The 25,983-nt window shown below is 37.1% G+C and overlaps 4 protein-coding genes and 1 pseudogene across 5 annotated transcripts; 3 read left to right on the forward strand and 2 right to left on the reverse strand.

Moving 5' to 3' along the window:
• Positions 1-98: 98 nt before the first annotated feature.
• LOC148912143 (uncharacterized) lies at positions 99-2,021 on the forward strand. The gene has a single exon (XM_089028054.1). The coding sequence runs from the start codon at positions 282-284 to the stop codon at positions 1,287-1,289; it is 1,008 nt and encodes a 335-aa protein (XP_088884180.1). The 5' UTR covers positions 99-281; the 3' UTR covers positions 1,290-2,021.
• Positions 2,022-3,739: 1,718 nt separating this feature from the next.
• On the reverse strand, positions 3,740-8,241 carry LOC148912144 (HMG domain-containing protein 3-like). The gene is made up of 8 exons (XM_089027970.1): positions 7,158-8,241; positions 6,632-6,768; positions 6,052-6,231; positions 5,720-5,957; positions 4,872-5,002; positions 4,641-4,766; positions 4,340-4,558; positions 3,740-4,078 (listed from the first exon to the last, which is right to left on the reverse strand). Exons 1-8 carry the CDS (start codon positions 8,239-8,241, stop codon positions 3,740-3,742), a joined length of 2,454 nt encoding a protein of 817 aa, XP_088884096.1.
• LOC148912145 (uncharacterized) lies at positions 8,215-10,858 on the forward strand. Its single transcript, XM_089027971.1, has 4 exons — positions 8,215-9,875; positions 10,159-10,384; positions 10,474-10,610; positions 10,693-10,858. The coding sequence occupies exons 1-4, from the start codon at positions 9,799-9,801 to the stop codon at positions 10,856-10,858; spliced, it is 606 nt and encodes a 201-aa protein (XP_088884097.1). The 5' UTR covers positions 8,215-9,798.
• A 374-nt stretch (positions 10,859-11,232) lies between these two features.
• Positions 11,233-15,408, forward strand: LOC148912146 (uncharacterized). 2 transcript variants are annotated; one of them, XM_089028478.1, is made up of 14 exons: positions 11,233-11,292; positions 11,381-11,489; positions 11,577-11,738; positions 11,817-11,981; positions 12,079-12,189; positions 12,262-12,448; positions 12,564-12,719; positions 12,821-12,867; positions 12,963-13,031; positions 13,197-13,272; positions 13,414-13,467; positions 13,861-13,935; positions 14,450-14,573; positions 14,886-15,408. In XM_089028478.1, the coding sequence occupies exons 1-14, from the start codon at positions 11,264-11,266 to the stop codon at positions 14,953-14,955; spliced, it is 1,434 nt and encodes a 477-aa protein (XP_088884604.1). In that variant the 5' UTR covers positions 11,233-11,263; the 3' UTR covers positions 14,956-15,408. The 2 variants fall into 2 exon arrangements, with proteins under 2 accessions (XP_088884604.1, XP_088884605.1); XM_089028479.1 differs by having other exon boundaries at positions 11,616-11,738.
• A 1,745-nt stretch (positions 15,409-17,153) lies between these two features.
• On the reverse strand, positions 17,154-20,120 carry LOC148912147 (uncharacterized; annotated as a pseudogene).
• Positions 20,121-25,983: the final 5,863 nt, after the last annotated feature.

The raw sequence follows: 25,983 nt of genomic DNA on the forward strand, positions 1-25,983 counted from the left end.
ACTAAAAGTTTGAACGTGTAAAAAGGCTTAACTTCAAAACAGGCGCGCGAAGTGGCGAAGCCGCATGAGTCAATAAAGTTGATAACTTAAAGTGCAATAAAAAAATGTTGGCGCCGATGCGTCTTGAAATCTTTGTTTGTTCCTCTTTGTCTCTGGGTGTATTCTTGGCTTTCACCCACGTGACACCGGTCTTGACAACGGTTGCTATCCGCCATCTTTGTGCCCCTCGATAGTAAACAAACAGACGCGACAGAGAGATATGTGTGAACTTTTCACTGAACATGGTGCATTGTATCGTAGTTGGTTGCGGTTCAAAGAGCGGTAAGAAAAAAGTTTCCTTTTCTTCAATACCTAAAGTGATATCGAATCAAGGCGAAGAGCACGAAGAGTTGACACGAGAGCGGAGAAGGCTTTGGATTTCGGCCATCAGTCGAGGCGATACTGACGCAAAGAGGGTTCTTGAAACCGAACGTGTTTGTGGTCTTCACTTTGTCTCTGGAAAGCCTGCAAAAGTCTGGGACAGATATAATATTGATTGGGTTCCAACTATTAACCTTGGAAAAAAGGAAAGTCAGGAAGAAGATCTGAAGGAAGCAGCGAAAGCTAAGACAGAACGAGCTGAAAGGGCAAGAGAGCGCAGGAAACGAATCATAGAACATCAGCAACTTGGAGTCGAGAGGAAAAAGAAGTACTTGAATCAAACTGGGAATGCTGTCCAAGATATCGAGTTTTCTACCGAAACACAGAGTAATTCATGTTTTAATATTGAGCCTTCTTGCAGCAGTGCGAATGATGAGCGTGAAGAAATACTCGACAAGAGCACCCAGACACCCGTAGTGACTTTCAAGGACGAGTCAACACAGATGGACTTAGACTTAACTTATTTTGAAGGTTCACAGAACGCTGACACACAGACAGATGAATTTGAATACATGTTTTTAAAATCTGCATATCAAGCTCCGGACAGAGAATTCTTCGATACAGCTGATAAAGTTCGATTTTACACAGGACTACCTTCCTATGAAGTCCTGATGGTGGTGTTTGAGCATGTCGCGCCACATGTTCAACGGAAATCTACAGTTCTTAATAGATTTCAAGAATTTGTGCTGGTACTGATGAAGCTGAGACTAAACGTTCCCTTTCAAGACCTAGCGTATCGTTTCGTGGTGTCCCTGTCAAGTGTATCAAGAATATTTACCTCTTGGATATTGGCAATGGATTCTAGGTTGTCCTGCTTTATCCTGTTAGGCTTCACTGTTTGCAAGCGTGATTCTGATTGGTTCACATAGGCTTAGCGGTGGTCAGGGTTGTCCACCAATTGGAAAGACGTATCATATTGATAAGACTCCGGCTACGTTGGAATCTACGAATATAATTTTGAACTTTGTATTCCAAATTCATCTTTCGAGTCCGACTTCACGATCGCAGTTTCGTGATTTGTAAAAGGGTTGAGAAGCCAATCTAGGTAATGGATTTTCGGCGTTCACAGGCTAGCGGTATATTTGTAAGCGAATATGTTAGTATCAATAGAGTAAACTCCTGTTGTAGCACACTCGAACATAGAGATTATAAACCTCGTCGATTATAAACTTTATTTACTTTATTGTACCCTTCCGTCATTTGGAAGTATCCTAATAGAAAAGTTAAGAAGCCTCAAAACCTCTCTCGAGTTGAATTCCGTATTTGAAAGTTATTATAATGCCGAATGATCGAGTTTCTGGTTGATTAAGCACTTCAGGCAAGGTAGTATAGTAGCATGTTTTTATTTCTTGTCCGGGCGAAATTTAGTGTGAATTGTTGGGGTTAGAGTCTCCTCTGCTATTGAAATAGTGCTGGTGCTTTATTACCCTCGAATAAAGCTGCTTTGATATGACTGACCTTATCCTTCTTCGCAGACATTAGGGTCGTCACGCAACAACTTCTCTACACTAAGAACGTGGCTGCTAAGGAGGCTAGACTGACCTTTAGTCGTAGTAAACAAACTTCAGTGGGAGAAAACAATAAATTTATTCTAAATTTAAGCTTAATTCTCTTATTTCGAGATATTTAGCGTCATATTTTGCTGCTCTTGCCTTTACCAGCTCATAAACCAAATTTTATTGTGATTTAAATGTGCTGTGTCTTTCCATCCCCCTCCGGTGACCATGATCCCCAGTCAAAAACAATAGCTTGATTTGACGTTGTTATGAAATAGGGCAATTGCATTTATTCTACATTTATTTTAAACCTAAGTAAGTCGTCTCTTACTAAAGTTTGACCTCGACCCAAATGATTTTCTAAGAGCTTTCTTTGTTTCGTTACAATTTCCTCATTTTGGTAATAGTCCATTAAAGGGCCACTTGGACGAAAATCGCTCCAAAATTAAAACTCTTTCATTCGAGCTGGAACTTTGCTGAAATAATCTAGGATACATTAAGAACCACCCACTGGAATATCTTTCTGATATTCGAAAGGAAAGGGCCAAAATTTTACGATTTATTTTCGTCCGCCATTAATTTCTTTGAATCACAGAATTCGACTCAAGAAGACTGGCACGAGTACTTATGACGTCATTTACTCAACCCAAACCAAAACATTGGTGGGTAATGTATGTGCCATGTTCGTAAAACTCGGTTTATTTGGTTTATTCAGAAAATATTTAATGTTTCATTCGGTTTCCTAACTACTATATGACCAAACAATGTCTAGGCGCTGAAATTTTTCAGTTTCAATAATACTGACGATCATAATTCGAAAATTTCAATACATCTCGGCAAGCCAAGAATCACAACAAAGTAGGACGCATGGACGAGATTCTAGCGGTTCCATCGCGCGAAGTGACTGAGATATTCGGGATTCGAATCATTTTAAGGATAACAATTTTTCAAGGTATATTTACATACAAGGGCAAAGAACAACCCCACAATTTGGGTCCGCGAGACATCCGACACAATGAAAGAAAAATCTACGAGCTGAGTGACAGACGCCGCTGTCGCGCGAGTAATAAATAAGAAACCTTTGACATGTTCTATTACAAAGATGATATTAGATAATCGTATGTTTGTACCTATTCAATGCATAATAAACATTTTGAAGCAAATAATAACCGTTCTGTAGTAAATCAGCTAGAAGAATTACGAGCTCACATTCTAAATTATTCGGCACATAGATCTAAGTATATTGTCACAAATCTTTATATCACAACGCAGAATTCAAAAGGCAATCGGTTGTTTTCATAACATCAATCACTATTAGATTACATTGAAACTTCAAATTTAAGATCTTTATATCATGGACAGTAGGTAGCAAATACTAATGAAATGAACGTAAGGAATTTTTATGAAAACCTCTTCCCAAGCATTGCTTCTTCTTCTAGTTCGGCTTCATCTTCATACATTATAATTTATGGTTCTAACTCTTCAGGATTGACAAAGCGAGCGTCCAAAGGAGTTTCCATCGTATTTGAAGAGGTATCAAAGGTTTAAAAAAAGTCTGTTTAGAGATTCTTTTCACGATAACGCGTTTAAAACATCAAATAAACTTCAGGTAATTTAATAAGAAATGTATAGTCAAAACGACGCTAACATGACAGTGTTGAGTAAATGACGTCACAGCGTAAAACTGCTGTACATAATGACTCGTTGGCCGTGACACAAAGAAATTAATGGCGGACGAAAATAAATCGTAAAATTTTGGCCCTTCCCTTTCGAATATTAGAAAGATATTTCAGTGAGAGGTTCTTAATGTGTTCAAGATTATTTCAGCAAAGTTCCAGCTCGAATGAAAGAGTTTTAATTTTGGAACAATTTTCGTCCAAGTGGCCCTTTAAGTAATTATATAAGATGTGCACTTCAAAGCTCTGCATACATGAGCTTCTTAATCTCTTTGTGTTTTTTCTGTTATTCTGCGACTCTTGTGTGCTTGTTTTAATGGCATTCGCTTGAAGACATAAGTTAATGTCGTGATATTCGCAAAGAGGGGATTTATGGGGTTCTGCAGCAGCGTGAAATCTGTCCCCAAGAACGAAATGTTTCCCAGTACGTCCATCAAGAGAGCTATCGCTGTACTCTGGGGTTACAAGCTCTGGGACATTTTGGTCCTGTGAGGAAAAATAAACTTGACAGTCAGAAATTATTTTACACATTTAATATTTTAACCGAGTATTCAGTTTTTATAAAGAAGTAAATGTACAGCCGCTTTTCACCCCTCACCCCCGGTTTTATTCCCGTAGGGGGAATGGCTGGGAAGCGGTTGTACATAGGCTACCATAAAACCATGGTTACGATTTTCAAATTGATCTCTTAATAATTACTACATTGAAAAATAGAGAAAATAAAGTAAAACCTTATAATTATAATACCTTGCATGGTTCCTTTCCGACCTCGGGTTTCTCAAAACAACCAGCATTATCTCCCCATAATTGCTTTGCTTTTGCTGGATCTCTGCACTCAAGGTGACGTACAAACCCACATGGGGTGTCATTTATGAATACAGTAGGTGGGTACTTTAAAGAAAGGTACAAATCTGCAGCATCCCTCACCGATTCCGTTAAAGTAAGGAACTTTGATGCAACTGTTGTCTAAAATTTAAAAAAAATCTCAATTAATTTAGACTGTACATGGCATAGAATATCTCATATACGTCGACATTAACTTTATTACCCCATGACGACAGACAATATGATAAAATCCTCCGGTGTGGCCTGGGAGGCTACCAAATCCATGGCAAGGGCAGACACCAACCAATATTGCCTCATACAAACTGTTCAACATTCCACTCAGATATTCCTGAAAATTCAAGTAAAAATTAAAAGACACCAACGTAATGCTATTTTTAAATGATGTGTACAGTATGGGATGTTTGTGGTTGGGCACTTGTGGGTAATAAAATACCTTGGATTTTCCTGAAGTTGGTATTCCGCACGCTGAACAAGCTCGAACGACATCTTCCATGGTATAGCTGCTAATTTTCTCCATTTCGATGGAACCACTAACAATCATTTTATGAAGAAGGGCAGGGTCACCTAAAAAATTGTCAAACTTAAAGTCTCCCCGATTAGTAGGGTACTTGTGCCCGGCTAGAAGATAGAGACTTAAATAAAGTTATTATTATTATTATTATTATTATTATTATTATTATTATTATTATTATTATTATTATTATTATCACATTGGACATGTTTTGGCGATATGAAAAAAACAACTTTGTATACGTACACATACCGCCATTTGCAAAAGTTATGGCCGCTTCTAATATATATACAAGTATATCAAAAACATATCAAAAATAATGGGATATCATCCCTGATCTTTTTTTCGAGTTGTCTATCACTAGGGCTTTCTGGGGAAAAAAATATCAAGAAAGATATCCCGCCCTGTCTGATATACTTTCGATATACTTGTATTTATATTTGAAACGGCCATATATTTTGCAAATGGCTGAGTTTAAGTGTATATATATATATATATATATATATATATATATATATACAAAAAGGTTGTAGTATAGCTTTATAGAGATATCTAATGAACTGCAATGTACCAAATGCGATGCAGAATGTAAATAGGTGTGGCTCCTTGACCACAAAATGTTGTGGAAACTTGACTTTGTGAAATGCTTATGTCTCTGATACAATAGAAGATAAAAAATTCCAAACAATATATAATATATATTATATGATATATAATATTTTGCATCTCATTAGATATTCGTATAAATGTGTACTACTATATATATATACCTGTGGGTTGCGTGTTTGACTTTAGGTAAACACTTTTCTTGCAAATTTCAGTGTTGAGAATATTTTCATTTCCCAAGCTAGGCGGTATAAGTGGTGGCAATTGCTCTAACGCTATTGAAAAAGGTTCTTGAATCCTTGTATAAACAGTTTTCTCTAGCCAGCGACGTCTTAGAATAGCAAGTAATTCTTCCAAGGAAATCATGGACTTTTGAGGTTCTCCCTTTTTCGTATAAACGATCTACGTGGAAAAGAAGGCAAAATAAAAATAAATTAATTACAATAAAGGTTGTAAATAACTGCATTCACAGACAGAATGTTAATGTGAAAATCACCTGGCTATTCGTGCAACAGTTCTTTTCATTTCCATCTCCAAGACATATTTGTGGAGAAATTCCACAAACTCCACATATCACATCATCCAAGCTCCTTTGTGCTACCAACTCAAAACTAAAAAATCCATTGTATAGCAGTTCTTCCATGTATACAATTTGATTGTCCGTCGGATTGTTTTCCTTTAAAGAAAACATAGTTTTTACTCGTTAGCAATTAAGTTGTAACATGCATATGAATTATTATAATTAACCTGGCATTTATGTACTGTTTAATAAACGAGCAGGAGTGTTTTATCGGATATAAAACAAGAGGCGTAGCCGAGTGGTTTTATACCCGATAAAACACGATCTGCGAGTTTATTGAACGGCTTAAAAAACTCATGATGAATGTTATCATATTGTACTGAATTCTTTACGAAATGAACCAAGTTTGATAGAGAAAATCCAAGTTAAAGTTTATGCAAATGAAGACGAATCTTTATCATATATAAAATCTCCTTCACGGTCATGATTTCCATTGTGTTTCCTTCATGAATTATTAATGAGTTTTTAATTCTTTTTTAACACCTTATTTACTTACTCCTTTACACTTTCTTTTCATTGTCATCAACTTAGCTCCTATGACGTTTCCTATTGGGTGTCCCTTTTTGAAAAATTCTCTGAACTCCAGAAGGATATCAAACGAAACCAAAATCTTATCACTGATGTTGAACAATCCTAAAAGAGAAATAAGAAAGAGTATTGATTATTTAAAATATATTCTTGCTGATTGAGCACTATCCCCGGTCAATTTCATAGCAAGCAATGACTTAACAAATTTGAAAAGAAAACGTCATTCGTCCAATGATCGTATGTATGAGGTCATACCGCACGCCCCATTATTGAAAAAGGGCTTCCCAACAGGGAAGATTCGCCAGAGTATGAATGAAAACTTTGGAAATATTTTGAAGAAATAATAAAACGATTATTGAATTCGGTTTCATATGATATTTAAAAAATACACGCACTCTCCTCGTTATGTATATTTTATGGCAATTCTGAAAAGGAAATTTAATATTTAACAACGCCCCCGTCGCATAACACATATAGCGGATTCAAATACTTGCCTAGTTTTTCAACTTGTGCCTGATGCATTGCCAAACATTCATTGGATTGACAAAATTTCACCTTCAATTGGACCTTTCTGAAAGGATTCAGTTCAGTGATAAGATACGACGGCTGATCCGTATGTTGTCCTGGATGGTCAATTGGCATTCCTAGTGACGTCCCACAAAGCTGACAGGTCTCTTCCGCTGGGATAAACAGATCGGGCCATCCTCCCTGTACATTAAGTAATGTACAAGCGTCTCTCATCGCAATTTTTTTAAGTATATCACGCGGGATGTTATATGGCATTTTTCTGTTCTTTTCTGCTAAATTAAGAGTTGAAGCTCGTTTGGTTTGCGATTTACTAGACTGAGCTGGTAATTCAGGGATCGATGAAGGGGTTGAAATTGGAAACCTAGATTCAGATGGTGCAGCACTCTCAGTTGGCTGCAAGCAGGAACGCAGTAAAAGTACGTGTTGGCACATCGACTTTGTTTTCTTTTGCTTGGCTCTTGAGGAATAGCCACGGCAATCTTTCCCTGCGCACACATATTCTCCATCACGCTTGGAGCTCTTGCGAACATGGCAGTAGCCTAATGGGTTGCTTGCCGTGGCGGACCCTAACACCACGTATGAAGTTTCTGACACTTGGATGACTGGTTGTCGATTGCTATCTTCTTCAACGATGGCTTTCAGTTGCTCTCTGACCGAATTACTGCAAAGGAAAGTCGTCAAGTGAGGTGTCAGAACGGCTAACGGATCCACGGAATTGTTCTTAGCATTCTGCACGTGCTTGCACGAAAACTCTTCCAGGCGGGAGGAATTTTCAAACAATGACCTCTTCACTTTACATTCTTCGACACTGCAAAACCAGAGAATTTCATTTGTTGAAACAAAACAACGGTCATCTCTGTTGCTTGTTTTTACGCTGAAGTCACATTCTGTAAGCTTGACGGCTAAGGGACACAGAGACTTCTTCTTTTTTGAAGTTTGCTCGTATCTTCCTCCCAGCGCGTATCTACACATTGTACAATTTGGCGGTTTCGATCTGTTAAAATATTCTGCGCTGCAGCCTGGGCAGCAACCACGGCCACGCTGACTCATCCTTTAAGTAAGATAGGATTTTTACTGCTCGAAATTCAAAAACTGCAACACTGAGCTTGAGAGCCCTTTTTCTGATTTGAGTACTATTTATGGATTGGATTTCATTGAATATTTAAGGTTTCTTTAGGATAATCGAGAAACGAAGACCACCAACATTGATCATTTAGTGATAAGCGCACACTTGACGAGACTCTTTATTTTTTAAAAGCCCGATTTAGTGATTACTCAAGAATGGTGTAAATTAGCAAAAAAACGGAAATTGCGATAAGAACACTTATAAATTAAATTCAATTTGCGTGAACGCGGCAAAGTTAAAGTCCCGGTCAATGTATTTTCAACTTGTCAAAACACTTAAAGTAAACAGTTTAAATTCCGTTCTATTAAATTCCGAAATTGGATATCATTCGATCCTATCATGAAGTGGTAACGTGTCCTTTAATACTTATCCTAGCTTTGTTCATAAACGTTTTTTAGTCATAGTTTTATGTTTGAGTTTTGCCGGGTGGCTACCGAAACGATACAATTTTCTTTTCTTTTCTTCTTTTTTTAATAAATCATTTAAACAATCATGCTAAAGTTACTTACGTATTCAAGGTTCAAAGTACAATTATTTGTTTAACTTGTACCTGATAACTAAGTTTGTACATAAACGTCACAGAAAAACCTGTTGTTTATAACAAAAAAAAAATAGACTACTATCATTCAAAAAAATAGTCATTTTTATTTCGGCAAAAATCGTTGGCTGCTCGAAGTATATTTGATATAAAAATGTTCTTTATGCATCATGCAGGGACTGTCATTATTTATAATTACCCATTTATGTCTTTCTATCTACAAAACATCTGAGCTTCCGCAGGATTGGATATTTCGATAAAATTAGAGTGCAACGAAATTAACGACAGGTATGGTGGTCCGCAGATAAGCGAATGAAAATCTGTGACCGTTGCTGCAGGTGTGCATTGTTGCCGCTATTCCTTTTTGTGACTTTCACTCTCTTCTTTCCCTTCTTTGTCGAAAATCTTTTATTCGTGACCCCTTGTTTAGCGTAGGCTTTTGCATTGGCCCCTGTACGCAGTTTCGGAGGCCAGATTTTCAGGACTTTATTACTGATGTCTTCATGTCCGATCAAGTCGGTCAAAGCTTATCTTGGGCTCAAAGGAAACGCTAGCTGTCACTGTCAACGTCATCCTATTTTGGCCGTTATGCGACTGAGGGTATTTAAAGGTTTGCGTTTGGTAGTTTCATTCACTCGCAACCTCGTGTTTATGACGTGCGGAACAATTTAATCTCAATCTTTGAGGATGGAAGACAGAGAAGATCGACAGACTGAAACACCCGCATTGGGGTCCAGTGACCCTAAGGTATGGTATTCAATATATACAATATTCAATTTATATACAAGTTGACTGCAGACTCAGCTCTAGTTGCCCTTTTCTTTCCTCTTTCCTATAGAGTGGCGGCCTTACATTTCGCGTCGAGAATGGAAAGACCTACTTCTGCGACACTGATGGACGTCATGTATTTGGAGATTTCTCTCTCAAGCTGCAAGGGGAGTTGATGTCTTCGGAAGAGGAGAAACAAGGCTATTGGATTGCAACATGTACTTCTATAACGCGAGGAAATTTAGAAACAAAGTAGGTGTAACTGCAATTAATGTTACTATACTGAAATCGAATCATCTAATTCCTGTGCGTTTGTATTTTAGTTTCAAATTCATCTGATTTAAAGAGTAGGTGTTGCTCATGTTTCTCTTAAGGTTTCTTTATTAATTCGCGCAAACATAGGTCACATGCGGTCTGCTATCTGTAGATTTTTTTTGTATATTCCTAAAAGGGGGATACATATGTATGTAGATATATCTAATAATTGATCTTTAGTACACTACATAGTTCGTAATACCTTTTTGCCTTTGTTTAGGACAATTGTTCTACCTGCGAATGCTTTCGACTCGAAGGCCAAATTTGTTATGGAGTTGAGGGGTAGATTTGGCTCGGGGATCTTGAATCTGGGGGGTGGAGTGACTGCCAGCATATTGGCAGACTACTACTCCTCCCTGAAGGATGATCTCATAAGTCCGCTTCCCTTCCACAAATCCAAACGCCTCGGTTACCAGGAAAATGGCTACTGGCTGCTTTCAAGAGAGGTACGGTTTTATATGATTTAAAACTCACATCTAATTTATGTTTGCTATATTGTGTATTTTACTTTTCTTCTTTCCTTTTGCTATTTCAGTTGCACATTTACCATAAGGAAATCGTTGCATCGCGGGATCACCGTTTTTTTGTCGACGACACTAATTTGTACCAATTCAGTACAACATTAGATCCTCACCTTCTGAACGAGGAAGTTTTGAAAGCTACGTGTAAAAGGTGAGCAAAAGGACTGGGATAGCGAAGACATTGCCTTTGTGACCGCATTTAGCTGATGAATTAATTTCGTTATCTACTTTAGGTTTATCCAACTGTCCTCCAATTTTGGCTGCAACGAAATTCCGTTTCTGTTAAGCACAGCCTTCATAGTGTACAGCTTGATTAAAACAAATCTCAGGACTCATGGTCAAGACCTCTCAGGTGGGATTTTCAGTTTTCATTGTCAGTTTTCCAAAGGTTTTTGTTAATTTTCTTTTTTTTAAATATTTTCCAGATGGGAGCTCCATTGGACTTATTTTCTCCAAAGATCGAAATGTGGGAAAATCTCTCTCCCTTAAGATTTTAGCATTGGGACAGGGGATAGTTGGCAGTGCGCATCCCCTATTCTGCTCTGGTGGAAATCAAACCATCAGCGGCGTGTCCATGTAAGTTAAGACCGTCAATGTAAACGCTCACATGCTTTCCTTTGTGCTAAGGTTTTTGCTCTTCTCAGGAAAGTATTGATGTCCCTTTTAACAAGCACCACCTTCACCACACTCCTAGACGACCCCACAATGACAAGTTCCCTGTCAGAGTTTCTCCTCCAAATACAAAGTGACTTACCACAAGGCTCTCTTAGGACTGGTTTGTTGGCGCCCTCAGGGAGCATTCTGATGGCTTCCAACTCCAAGGAGGGAGAAAGGTAAATTTAAAGCATTTATAATGTTACGAACAGCCTGTTTCACATTATTTCTGCAATCTATATTCTTACATTTTTCTTTTTTTCAAAGAATATATGGCAGATCCATGAGATTTCATTTCACTCAAGATCAGAGTTTTGTACTGGAAAATGAAACAGCCTTGAACAAAGATCTGCTCGCACTCGTAAAAAGGAACAAGGTATTCTTTCTAACAAACTGCATCTGTTTAATTTCCACATTATCAAGTTATTATTGTGCTTCATTTTAGTTATTTTCTTATTTTTAGGGCTTCCTTGTGGCTTGGGTTATTTTCTTCTTCCCGCAGAAATGGTTGCATGGAAGCCGGCAGTTGATAAGCAAATTCCGGGAAGTGCTACACAACGCTGTTCCTGAACAACAACCGAGGTGGCATAAAGGTGTTGCCGGCCTCCTGTACACACTGGCTATTGTAAGTAGAGTTGGTAATAGCTTTTTTGTCGAGTTATCGTGGATTCTAGAGTTATTTTTTTATTTTCTGTTGGTGCAGTTTTACGAGGTGGCTATTGAGACGCCCATTCCCTACTCAGTTTTGTGCCATGCCTTCACCCACATGATACGGAGCGGAAAACCAGATGTGTCCAGTGCTCAGGATTCGTCTTTTTGGGAGCGGCTCAGAAAAGAGCTTGCGCAAGCCGTAATGAGCTCAAATGCGGTAAGCATATTAAAAAGGTTTAACTATGAAACCACTCTATGATACATACTAACTTTTCACCCTTTTCATTTCTCTTTAATTTTCAACTTTTCTGTAGCCGCTGAAATGGCTGAACCCGTGTGTTAACGTAGCGGTGGGTGGCAATTTCGTGCCTGCCGTAGGAATCACGTACGGTGAATTGGCTGGTTTTACGAGCATTGGCAATAAGGTAACGATTCAGAACTTAGGTTTTAGCTGTCAATGGTGAAATCTGGTTTCAAAGTTGTTCTTCGTCTCATAGGAAACTAAGGAGTGCTTAGCAGCCAAAACCGACAACTCTACAACATCAACCATGGTTTTTGCACTCCACGAGCAAGCGCAAATGGCGGATGTGCGGAAGAAAGCAGTCGGCCTCGTCAAAAAGGCAAAAGGATACAAAATTCCTAAAAGCCTTCTGGGAGACGAACTTGTTCATTTGATCGAATACAGTAAGAAACATTCCTTTCGAATTGACTGATTGTGTCGTTAAGTAGTCATCCATAATTACTGTATGAAATTGTCACCACACTATGCTAATTCTACTTTCTTTGTTTGTGTTTAAAGAATGCGGGTCAAGAGAAGAGGCGCCAGAAGCCGAGACTTTTTTCAGTGACAAGGATAAGGATAGGGATGAGGAAGATGTGCTTTTCTCCGTAAAAGATGACATAGAGGAGGTGTACAAGTTACTGTCCACCAGATCTCAACAAAACTTTCTTGCAGGTACACCCAATATCACTGAATTATGCGAACCATGCAGTTTTTTCATCTTTTAGAGTAAAAACAAAATCATTACAAAATAAACTATAATTATATCATTTCAGATAACGAGGATACCGAAACTCCACCAGAAAAGCATACTGTTATTGATGTGAGTTACTGGATGCGATTGTATGCATTATTAATTGTAATTTCAATAATTCAAAAGTAACGTCGCTAACATTTCTCTTTTCTAAACATTGACAGGAACTTTCTCCTCCATCGAAATTACGATACCAGCTGATGTCTCCTGGAAAGAAGGAAACTTTTACTAAGGTAACGTTTACACAAATTTAAGACGATCCCACTATAGCTACCTCCCTCTAAAACGTGAAAGAAAAAAGGCAATATACTGTAACATAGTCGTTGAATTAAATCTACCGTTGACTGTTTGAGATTTTGCGATTATCAATTAATGGATTAATTTTTCAATTCTTAAAGGGTGTCCTGGCAGGCATACGTTTAGCCAGCGGGGAATCTGAGAGGCAACAGCAAGCGTCGTGTCAGAGGACAGAAGGTGTGCACAAAATAAACAACTTTTATATAAGAATATGCGGGATAGGTAAATTACGAGCCTTGTATCACATTTATATTATACATTAATCATTTACTTCGATAATGGTATGAATTTTTTCTTTATTTTGGTTTTGGTTGCCAGGTGACAAATTAAATGCGACTCCCTTTCCATCCTCACACAACTCACGCGATAAAGGTACGTTCGATTTATCCTAGATTTCTTGGCGTAAGTGACTGATTACAACGGTTTGCTCTCAATAATAGATTATGATTGCAGCCGTTCTAAGAACGACACGCAATCGTTTCCCTACTACCCTAAAGGCCGTGGCACACGGAACATTTTCACGCGCAAAATAAATGAAAGGATTTGCTATTGCGCTTAATTAAATTAACAACTTCACAACCATGTCACAAGTAAATTTTTTACCAATAGCGTATACATGTTCTATACGTATCTCGTACAATACTGACAAGTGAATTAAAGTTGAAGCTACAAAAGCTGTTGTAATTGCATTTCACTATTATAATTCACACGCAATAAAAATAAATAAATAAATAAATTAGAATGTATGAATTTGTTTTTGCGCAGAGTTAGCAAAACAACCATTAAAAAGGAAGCTGTTTGTTGAGGGATCCATAGGTCTAAAGCCTCGTTCTAAAAAGAGTGAGTATTTTTTTCCAGCAAATATGTCATGCACTATAAATCATTACATTTAATCATAACAAATCGGTATTGCAGCACCTAATTATGGAACTCTCTTACCCACAGCATCAGAGAACTGAAATCCATTACGGTGAATTTTTACTACAACGTTTCTCCAATCGAGTGTATATATATGTATATAAATATACATCTTGAAATCCATGAATAATTAATGTGGGAAACACAAATAGAAATCATTGTCTGTGGAGGAGGTTGTATCTGATACAAAATCGTCCTGATTTGCATAAACTTTAACTCCAATTTTCTTAGCCAAATTCAATTTTATCTTTAAAATTATAGTACAATCTATAATAATATCTATAATACCTCATGATCAAAGATAATGATAATTCCTTATCATTTTTATATGCTTTATTATTACTTGGATAATAGGCTATTATAATTGATGTTATGCTTTATAAGTCATAGAATTATTATTAACTTAACCTTGCTATGTGTACCTGTTGTTGTTAAGGTGATAGATCCAGAACTGACGAGTGCTGCAGTCTCTGCCAGAAAGCAACCCCCCCTTCCAAAAAGGGGAAAGTGACTAAAATAGTTTGGATTCAATGCGAGCATTGTGGGCAGTGGTTTCACTTGTAAGTGTTTTTGTCTTTGTTAGTTAAAGTATTTAATTTAAATTCATATAATAACCCAAACAGCAATGGGTAATTAAGGAAATGGTTGAAATTAAGGGGATATATAAAAAGTTATTAGAAACCTCTTATCAAGTCAAGTGTATTAAGTTCTAATATTTCTAAACATCTCCACAACATGGATTGAATGCTTAGGGAATTGCATTGGAATCGGATTTACTCATCATAATACAGTTTAAATATAAGGAGTTTGAGTACATGAGGAAGGTGAATGTGAAATACTTATTTTTTGTCCCTCTTTCACTCCATCTGCAGGCTTTGTCTGAAAATGAAAGCTGCACCAAAGGGAAACTGGTTCTGCCAAAGTTGTAAACCAAGTGACTGATAAAACAGACGGTGGAGTCTTACTGTTCATACTGGAATTGGAACTGTATCATGACTTAAGGATTCTCGAATATTGGAAAAAATGATAGTCAGAGTTTAGTTGTGAAGTTGTTAATAGTCATGAACTGTTATGCTATATAAATGCTTTTATGCTAACTGTTGTCGATTAAGCTGTTATTTAGGATATAGAGAACCACTTGTAATTTTTAACTATCGCAGTTTCAAGTGAATATAGCTGTTAGAGAAGCCTTTATGCTCGAATTACGACTTAACCATGGCTTCGACTCTCTTAGATAATGTTATAAAAATGATAGCTTGGTAATAGTCACTAACATTTGCCCGTTTTTTGAAATAAAATTGAAAAATAAAATTGTGCATAAGTGAGACTGACTGAGACAACGGACTAGACAACCGAGACCACCGAGACCACTGAGACCACCGAAACCACCGAGACCACCGAGACTACCGATACCACTAGACCACCGAGACTACCCATACCACTAGACCACCGAGACCACCGAGACTACCCATACCACTAGACCACCGACACTACCGATACCACTAGACCACCGAGACCACCGAGACTACCCATACCACTAGACCACCGAGACCACCGAGACTACTGAGACCACTAGACCACCGAGACCACCGAGACTACCGATACTACTAGACCACCGAGATCACCGAGACTACTGAGACCAATTGATTGACCAATCAAACGAAGGGTTGCAAACCGTGCAGTCCTCCTCGCTTTATCCATTGGCCTGAAAGGGAACAGTTGTGGAAAACTATGCCAATGTGCTTTCAATATACATTTAGGCGCAAAGTAACTGTCATAATCGATTGCTTTGAAGTTTTTATTGAAAAACCAACAAATCTTATGGCCAGAGCTCAAACGTTCTCATCTTATAAGCACCACAACACCATAAAGATCCTTATTGGTATCACTCCCCAAGGTACAATTTGCTTTGTTTCTAAAGCTTGGGGTGGCCGCACCTCAGATAAATATTTAACTGAGAATTGTGGATTCTTAGATAAGTTGACCCCAGGGGATACAGTCATGGCTGATCGGGGATTTACCATCACAGAAAGTGTTGGTTTAAAGCATGGAAAACTGGTAATTCCAGCATTTACCAAAGGGAAAGCCCAGTTAGATCCCATTGACATTGAACATTCAAGGGGGATAGCCAGTGTTAGGATACACGTCGAAAGAGTGATTGGTCTACTGCGGCGAAAATACACTATTCTGGAAGGAACACTGCCCACAAACTTTGTAAGCAGCAACCAGAATGGGTCACCTGAATTCCAGGTACCAATCGTTGACCGCATTTTAAGGGTTTGCTCTGCACTTGTTAATTTTTGTCCTTCCATAGTGCCATTTGAGTAGTACATTTTTCATAAAAAGCAGGGGTGGTAACAATGTTTAAAGTTTTTTCTATAATAACATTATACCAGGAGAAATCATTATTACATTGCGACAGGCACAAAACACTAAAATCACAATTACTATTTCACTAGAAATAAAGCAACAATTTTATTCACGTTCTTCAACAAGTCCAAATATGGAGGGGGCAAACAATCTTAAAAATTAAATTTTGATATGAAAAAGGGCATGAAGGAAAAAGAAAGTGAAAATAACTCTTTACCTATGGCCTAATTTTTCATCTGAGATTATGTGCTAAGAAGATAACTGTGGCTAACACATGAATACTGATTTTGATTCAACTAACAATTTTTTAGCCAGAGAGAAATTGAAAAATATTATGCCAAAGGTAAACAGAGGTCTAATAATATTCAATAGCAATTGAAATGTTTATTAATTAATTTTATTGCTAGAAATATTGCTCTATGTATGACTCATTGTCATGTTACTGTTTCTTCCCTGATACACCATTTCCCTGAACATGGGTTCCTGCTTATTTTAATATTGTCACTAGATTTCATAATAAGAGATGTAGATTGAATCTCGAAAGAAAAGATTTTAATATGTTGGTGTATTTCTCAAAGCAGAATTAATCTGTTTTGACTGAGCCTAAAGTAAGAAGCTGATAATGCTGGACAGTTCAGACACAAACATTTTTACATTTTATTCACTGAGTTCCAATGAAAAGATGTCCGATTTAAATCGCTTAAATGAAGTATTTATTTTGATTATCAGCTTTTTGCTTTTGGTTATTTATTAAGAATTATTTATTATAATATTTATGTCATATTACTGACTATTACTTATCACTAATAATTTTCTTTGCTAAAGAATGAATTAAAAAGTTGGAAACATGCTTATTTGTCCACCTTTAAGGGAAGCTAATAAATGGGACGCATTTTAGCAACATCAAAAGTTACATGACTGGGGTTAGTACCAAAAGCCAAACACGTAGCAAAAGCAACTGAAAAAACTCCGCAGTCGCTACCATTACTTTGTTGCTGAACTGGTACAAATTCTAAATTAACTAGTCTTCCACCAATTAAGTCATTTGCTTGCTCCTCTATTTCCTTGCCAATTGCATGATGGTAGAGACTATCATAAAGATTTACAACACCAGGTAAGCATCCTATACTGCTAATACATACCCAGTGATCAGTCCCTGTATGCAAAATCTGAATAAATTCTCCCGAAACTACATCAAAGTTCCTTACTCTTCCTAGGGTTGGGCGCTGAAATCCCTCAATTGACTGGTTTACATTCTGCAATAATACTTGGGTAGCTTGAATTATATCACCATTAAGCCATCCAGCAGGATCACTGATGAGGTCATAATCAGCATTGTTTAGTGTTGCAAGGGCACTATACTTGTCAACAACACCGGTTGTAACCTGTGTGATTTCAATATCATCTTCACTGTCACTATTACAATCATCTGTTTGTGATTCTGAAGTTTCTGGTGATGGTGAATTGCTTGGCTTGGCAGAGGTTGTCTTTGAAGAAGTAGAAGTGGTAGGTGTGGATGATTTGTTTTCTTTAGCTTTACAGGCACCACACACCCACGTTGACTGGTGATTCTTTGGCATTCTTTTCAATCCCAAACAGCTAAGATGAAAAAAATGACCATTTGTACAGTTGGCATTGTGGCACTCGACCAGTTTATCACTTATGAGTGCCTTTGCATTACAAACACAAATAGCATTGCATTGCATTGCAGCTTGGTTGACAGTAGATGGTTTCGGCTTGGCTTTTGAAGCCCCAATTCCTCTCTTAAACTGTGGCAGCCTGCTGCAGTGAGGACAATACCATCTTTTAGGTATGGACTTCCCACCTACAGCCAAACATTCTATGTGAAATTGGCCATAAGGACAGTCAGCATTACTGCAGGAGACCATCTCATCACTGCACTGTCCTCTACAAAAGCAGACTGCTTGATCACCTGGAACTTTAATGATAACATTGCACTTTCTTGTGTACCACCGTCCCAAGATCTCAGGGAGTATGCCAATCCTCCAAAATGCTTCAAGCTTTTTCACGACAGTTTTGAAGTGGTGGGGGTCTGGGTAAATTCTCTCACACACAATGTGTGCATTTCCATCTGAATCCACAGCACAAACAACAAAGTCAGCATATTTTCTTTCTGGCAGAGTAAACAACTGTTGTTGAACCTGTAAGTAATAATTGTGGCTCTTCTTTAGCTTCATTAGGCCATTTACCACCTCAAGACAAGAGTTTTTTTGTAGAACATACTGCTTAAAGTCACAGTTGGGGATGGAAATGGGACATTTCACCTCTCCACATCCCAATCCACAGCAATTGCAAGAAACTAAAAAGTCTGGGGTTGCATGGATGAAAGGAAATTTCCTGTTGATGAACAAACCACATCTCTTAAGTTCAAAGTTAATATGCTTTGTTTTCATTAAGCTTTCATATGCATTAATGGCATACTGTTCGTACTTGATGCCATGTCGAATGGCCTTGTTATCCAGCTTGTACAAGTGGGGGTAGCAGATAGATTGGATCAGTGACTGGGAGGGCTGAGCTAGGTTGGTGTTGTAGGCAGCACCACATACAGAGGCTCCAATTCTGCCAGCACGATGTCTAAAAAAACCTGGGCCCTTAGCTTGATCTCTTGTGTCTTGCTCAACCGCTTTTATCTCCTCGTCTGAAATGTTCAGCTTGACATCTAAGCACTTTCGCAACAGTTCTAGATAATCTAGATCTAAATTACAAGGCTCGTAAAGATCACATAAAACTGGAACATTTCGACTTTTGGAAATGAAATGGTCAGCGAAGGGGTCGATTAAACTTAACAAAGCAGCTTTTGTTTGGCAGTTGTAGAGTTTTGTGTAAAATTCCTCCTTTTCCGCTGCTGAAACTTGGGCTGAAGGGTTCGGGTCTCGTCCAGGTCCAGCTTGATTTTTACGAGACTGTCCTAAATTTTCATCATTCAATTTATCAATGTTACTGTCTAGAATCTCTTTGGGTTTTTTCGCAGAAGAGAAATCTATGTCCTTGGCCCTTGCGTAAGATACTTGGTTGACATACGTGGGAAGAAGCCACGTGCACTTAACTTGGGTACAGGCTAATTTCCCGTTGATTCTTGTCCAACATTCGATGTAAAATAAGACGCTGGCAACATGCGAACAAGATTCTGCTAGGCCTGCTTTACAACCCAAACAATGAGCAGAAAAAATCGTACCATCCTTGCCGGCAATGATCCAAATATCGGCAAGAGGGTCATTCATGCGTTGGGAATGGCGAACTTTCGCCACGACCACATGCTTGCTTGAGATAATTCGTCCTCTTACTGAAGCCACAAATCCAGACACCACTTGATTATATGCTTCCAAACTCTTGTAATTTTTAAACTGATCGTTCGTATAATAGCTCGTCTGCAAAACCAAGTAACTAAACAAATCTGACTGCTCTATTGGAGGCAAACATTCAGGATCAAACTGCTCACTTGGTATGGTGACTGGATCAACGCCTACTGCCTCGATCTTCTTCAAATAACGTTCCTTTACATGACTTTCAAGACCTGATCCATATTTCGAGAGCACTGGCACAGCCATTTTCCAAAGTTTTGAGACGTCATTTGGCTCTGAAGCGAGCTAAAACTCTAAACACTATAAAAATGGCCTACTATTATCATAACATTTCACACTCGGAGGGGCACAAAGATGGCGGACGCCCATATTTGGATAGGTCGAAATAGGTCAGTGACGTCACGTGAAAGCCAAGAATTGAAGTCAGAAAGCATAGGGGTGGGTTGTGGTAGGGAATGAAACATACAGAGGGGTGTTGGATTAGTAGACAAGTGCACTCAACCAAAAGTACTTATAACTGGAAGGATATTTGCATTAGTAGACTAGTGGGCTTATACTGTTACTGAGAGGGCTATTAACTGGGGTTAGGGTTAGAAAACTTCCCTTCAACCATTTCTTCTCATGGTAATTGTTTCAAAACACCAACCAACTTAGACTTTTCAAACTTTTGAATTTTCAAACCATTCACTGGACTTGTACTTCAACTTGACTCTAATGTTGTTCAAATTTGAACCGATAATCAATATTTTATGCACCGAAAATTGAACTGCAATATCTTTACTACTAACAGACTTGATAGGTTTTGAGATAAGACCTGTTTTTATCAGAACATCTCACTGCAAAGCTGCACGAATACTTACCGATTTGTTTTTTCGCTCCAGTCTATCTGCGCATTTTAGCCCTGCTATAGATGGTGGCCATTGAATCCTTCTATAACAAACGGTAGCAATATCCTATCCCAGATCATTTGGTGGTATTCCAACAACTAGAATATAAAATATTATTAATTTTCCTATTTGACTCATTGACTCATGACTCATTGACTCATGTGGCTCATTCGATCGTCTTTCTCCTACTAGAATCCTTTGTGGTAGCTTTTTTGTTGTGCTAATTTCCCTATTGTCTTGGTATTCCCAAGGGAAGCTTACTAGGATTTTACGATATGGTAATGAAAGTGAATGGTCTTTCCTGTATGCAATATTATAGATATCCACTGCTGAATTACTATAAGTTTATTTTTCATATGTAACGGCATATTTTGATAAGAATATAGGGAGAATACTAGGAAGTTCAAAACAATTCAACAAATATATATAATTATTGTCTGGATAGGCTTTGTTCTATAAATGACTTATTTGTTTTTCTAGATAGCATAACACTTACAGCTTTTTAGGGCATGGGTATTTTTTGGTTAGCATGGTTGGTGTTCGCAGCTAAAGCGTCGTCTTTCACCACTGTGAGTCCAATGGTTCGGGTCACTAATTCAAGCCCTGTGGTCGCCACATGTGAATTGAGTTTCTTTGACGTGTTGTTATCTCCTATGCTATGAGGGGTTTCTCCCGGTTCTCTGGTTTCTTCCTTCCGTAAAAATCAACATGTGAGTTGACCATTGTGTGCATACAATATTAAATGAAGTGGTAGTGCATGTGAGCAAAAAGTGTCCCCAATTAGTGCGAAAGTGCTACAACGACTAGACACTTAGACAAAATTGATTTTTATTTTATTAACTATCTGAACTATCCATTAGCATTGCTTACTTTACTCAAGTTTTCGAATCATCTTGCTACCAGTAAAAATATAAAAAATAAAATATTTCTCCCAGTAAAAATATTTATATAAAAAAAGCAGTTGCAGATGTCAATAAAGGTATCTGTATATTAAAGGTTCTTAACTATATGCTTTTGTACTTTTAAGGAGACTTCACTACAGTGAACAACAGCCAAGAGGCACATGGGAAATGTTACAGATAAGCCAAAGTAATAGAATAAAAACATCACTGTGTACAACACAAATAGCACTTATTTCAAAACATTTTGAAACCTTTTTGCTTGCATTTTATCACTAGCTCTACTTTGTACATTTTGTTGAGTTGTGTTATTAGCCATTCAAAGCTTGATGAAAAAACTGGGTAAAATTGGCATTGCAGTGCATTGTGGGGCTGATTTAGGGGACATATAAATAGAGCCATGGTATAGCACAAAACTGTTTGCACCAAGAATACTACCAGACTACGTTACAGTCGGATATCTGGGAATTATTCATAGCTACCTTTCACCAAGATATTTGAATCCAAAACTATTGAGGTTTACTATAGATATTGAAATAGTATTATGCTTTCATTAAAATCTTTGACATTGGTCACATTTGGTTGCATTGAATTTAATAGGATTTTCGCATAGGTTTGCTATTTGACACAGTGCTTGACATAATGAGACATGGATAACAAAATGAATAATGAAAACATAGGGTTTTTGGCTCCAAGTTCCACAATACATTTTGATGCATGCTTTGTTTAAAGATTACTAACCCATCTGTGGTTGGTATTCAACTCTGATATGCTAACACCTGTCCACAGTGAAATACTTACCTCTGGTGTACTTCTAGATTCAATCAATACAGGATACAGGTGAGTAACTAGCATAAGATATGTTACAACACTGATATCTATAGAATCTAATAGGAGCTGTTGTACAGACAAATTTAGGTCTATTATGATACAAAGAGCAATGTAGGGAATACAATTTTGTCTACTATTAGTAGGAAAAATAGAACATTACAAGAGCAGTTGAATTAGTAGTTCATAATATGAGGAAAGAAGCTATAGCTCGCCACTCCATAGTATTGATAAAACTTTTCATGACATTTAATTGAAATCAGTCATAAATTATTAGTAGTAAATAATAAAATAAGAGTTTAATCTGCAGTTAGATTAATTATAAACCCTTTGATGGTTGACCCTAAGCTCTGGCATTGTTATGCTGTTAAAATGATTTAACAGATAAATAAATGAATGAGTAACTTTATGAGTAACGTTGATCAAATCATCAATCCTTCCATAAATTCACTGGTTATTTTTCTTGGTCATGTTGGAAAGTTTCATACTGTTTCATAGTCTTCCTTTGGAGCTATCCTTTCCACTAGTTGTTTTTTGGTCAGAAGTACTGGGATGATTAGGATATCTTTCGCTGTGTTGAATGAAATGCTGTTGTTGGTCAGAAGTACTCTGATGATTAGGATATCCATCACTGTGATGAATGGAATGCTATTGTTGGGCAGTGACTTGTGCACTATTACTAAGGAAATAGGGATAGTATGGTGGTTGAGAGTTGTCTGTCTGGTAATAAGACTATCAATTGTGGTAAATTAAGTAAGGTTGACGGTCACTAGGCCAATACTATCCATCTCTGAACTACATTTCAAAGTAGTATCAAATGTTGAGCAGTCAAGCATAAATTTGCAATGTGATGACTCGTGATGAAAGTTAGCTGTTGAAACATAAGAGTTTTGTGAGGCGCATTTGATCATGTTCACATGCGAATTTGCACCATATGAGTATTACATTATTATTATTAAAATCAAGGTGGAGGCTGAAAGAGTAGACATAGGCTGTTCCAAAGGTGGTAATATTGTTAATATTATATTTCACCTCGGATGGACATTTTGTAGCATTTAATAATGACATCTTGTTGTTGTGTATGGTATGTTGTTGAAGTGATTGTTTACACAAATGATAACTTGTGTTGATTGGGATGTCACTGGTTAGATTTGGTCTTGATCTTAAGGTGTTGACTGTAGTGACTGTGTTTGGAAGGTGTTATCTTTAGTGATGAAGTTTATGTCTTGATGCTGAGTATTTAAACTTGACAACAAGCTGATGTCGTCAGTTCGAGGTAGTTTTTCTTGTTGATAAATTTGAAAATATTACTGTAATTCTTGTTGTGAAGATAAGACAAATGGCACCCACAATATTGTTTACTCTCTATTACTAATAGTGAAAAACTAGGATTGGATGATCTGGCTTATCTTATTTAAAAAAGTTATAGTCTAACAAATTAAAATTTATAAACTGAATAAATTAATGGTATTATAATATGATGAAAAAATTGTTTAATACAGTTCTTGAACATTTAATGCAGTTTATGTTTTGTGTTAAGTATCCCATTTCACTAGATGACCATACTAAACTAGTGCTCTAAGCAAATATGATATGATATTGTCTCAATAAGCACCATGACATAGTAGCTAAACTAGTCATAGGCCAAAGGGATTTACTAGGTGTATGAGACATTTAGTTTTTGACCAAAATATATTACAAATGTCTGAAGAACATTAGAATCATAATTGTAAACTAATAAATATCTTGATAAGCACCATGACAAAGTAGCTATACTAGTCATAGGTCAAAGAGATATCCTAGGTATTAGAGACATCTAGTTATTGAACAAAATATATCAGAAATGTCTATAGAATCTATAATCAGAAAAACTATCATGGTAAACTAATAAATATCTTGATAAGCACCATGACATAGTAGCTATACTAGTCATTGGCCAAAGAGATATCCTAGGTATTAGGGACACTTAGTTATTGAACAAAATATGTCAGAAATGTCTAAATAACATTAGAATCATAACAAATATGATGAACTTGAAGCAACTCACTATTGAACAACGTACTAGATACTATACTAGATATATATCTAAAGGACATTAGAATCATAAAAATATGATGGACTCAGTGCAACTCACTATTGATCATTGTACAAGATACTATACTAGATATATATATATATATATATCTAAAGGACATTAGAATCATAAAAATATGATGAATTTGATACAACTCACTAATGAACATTATACTAGATACTATATTATACACATAGGAGTGTTGCTAATTAAAACTAGAGAATTGATGTCAGTTACGACCTTGGGTTTTTAGGGGTCAACACTAGCTGGGGTAGCCAATCCCTGGGGCGTGCCCTATTAATCATTTATCAAGGTTTGTTTCTGTCAATAATGTGTATTAAGCTCCTGTACATAATTCAGTTAAGCATAAGTCAATAAAAGCTGAAAATAAGAAATGAACCTCACTAAATGTTTATCTGATAATGAAGTGAAGTACAAGTCTTTATCCAATATCTTGTTCAATCATCAAAACCATACCATTTTGATTGACAGTAGAAAAATGAACGGAATATGAAAATGAATGGAATATGAAAATGAATGGAAAATGGATTAAGGATAAAGGAACATGATCACTTCAGAACATTTAGAAAAAAAGACTGTTTTTTATTGCACTATTGCTGTCATCTTATAGTATGCATGTTTGAAGCATTTGCTAATTCTATAGTATGGTCATTCTAGCCCCAGTTCCCCTCTGAATTTTAATATTTAGTTTAATCATTTTAGTGACTTTTTATGTCAAGGCTTCATGATGTAAACAGCTATTACATAGTCTTGGGTAGTTTCACATTATGCAGAGAAAAGATAAAGAAATTCCTGTTACCCCTATCCAGGGGATAAAAATGACATCTTGAAGAAATGACAACGCAACAGCACAGTGACCTAGAGATATTCCAAGGTATGCTGAGGAAATACTAATGTAATCCTAGACACCCCAACTCAGAGAAGCAAGACCTTGAAGGTACATGGTAAGACAACCCAATACTCCACCAATAAGCAGCCCAGTTGGCAAGAGATCTTCCAAGGCAAATAGCAAGGTATAAAGCATGAAGTAGTCAGACAGACACCATGATTGTAAAACTGTTGAACAAGCAATCTTCCATGGTGTATCATTTTGCAAGATGACAGTGGGAGGAAAATAAAGAATGAAGACATTCAGTGAGACGAGATTATTGTAAGCCTATTGAACAAACCATCTTACATGATGTATTGTGATGCAAGATGACTGTGGAGAGAAAAGACTGTATTAGTTCTAGACACTAGGAGGAAAATAAAGCATGAAGGCATTCAGTGAGACACAATGATTGTAAGCCTATTGAACAAGTGAATGCATTTCTATATTCTATAGCATAGCTAATAGTTTAACTTACTTGTCTGTCAAACATCTGCTGGCGATAGCTTGATGCAATGTAGTATCATCACAATCTTATGATGACACATACCAATACTTGTCATCAAGCTGTTGAAAAAGTGAAAGAGATCTGTTTAGAAACCTGAATCTATCTGTTTAGTATAATTGTATTGCTAGCAGTTACTAGTTGTGACTTCATTCTAGAAATGTTCTATTCTGGATAATCCATGTCTATCCTTTA

Source organism: Actinia tenebrosa, unplaced genomic scaffold (genome assembly GCF_029948245.1).
Source record: "Actinia tenebrosa isolate PJP-AT-01 unplaced genomic scaffold, QUT_ActTen_1.0 PGA_scaffold12__29_contigs__length_12842862, whole genome shotgun sequence".
Classification (NCBI taxonomy): domain Eukaryota; kingdom Metazoa; phylum Cnidaria; class Anthozoa; order Actiniaria; family Actiniidae; genus Actinia; species Actinia tenebrosa.

Bases quoted from the DNA above. Each gene is read 5' to 3' on its own strand.
- LOC148912143 (XM_089028054.1), top strand. From the start codon at position 282: ATGGTGCATTGTATCGTAGTTGGTTGCGGTTCAAAGAGCGGTAAGAAA.
- LOC148912144 (XM_089027970.1), bottom strand. From the start codon at position 8,241: ATGAGTCAGCGTGGCCGTGGTTGCTGCCCAGGCTGCAGCGCAGAATAT. The intron at 6,232-6,631 runs GTAAGTAAATAA...TTTTCTTTAAAG, and splicing joins TGAAAAGAAAGTGTAAAGGA to GAAAACAATCCGACGGACAA. The intron at 4,559-4,640 runs GTAATAAAGTTA...TTTAAATTTTAG, and splicing joins ATATTGTCTGTCGTCATGGG to ACAACAGTTGCATCAAAGTT.
- LOC148912145 (XM_089027971.1), top strand. From the start codon at position 9,799: ATGTCTTCGGAAGAGGAGAAACAAGGCTATTGGATTGCAACATGTACT. The intron at 9,876-10,158 runs GTAGGTGTAACT...GCCTTTGTTTAG, and splicing joins CGAGGAAATTTAGAAACAAA to GACAATTGTTCTACCTGCGA. The intron at 10,611-10,692 runs GTGAGCAAAAGG...TATCTACTTTAG, and splicing joins TTGAAAGCTACGTGTAAAAG to GTTTATCCAACTGTCCTCCA.
- LOC148912146 (XM_089028478.1), top strand. From the start codon at position 11,264: ATGGCTTCCAACTCCAAGGAGGGAGAAAG. The intron at 12,449-12,563 runs GTAAGAAACATT...TTGTGTTTAAAG, and splicing joins TGTTCATTTGATCGAATACA to AATGCGGGTCAAGAGAAGAG. The intron at 14,574-14,885 runs GTAAGTGTTTTT...CTCCATCTGCAG, and splicing joins TGTGGGCAGTGGTTTCACTT to GCTTTGTCTGAAAATGAAAG.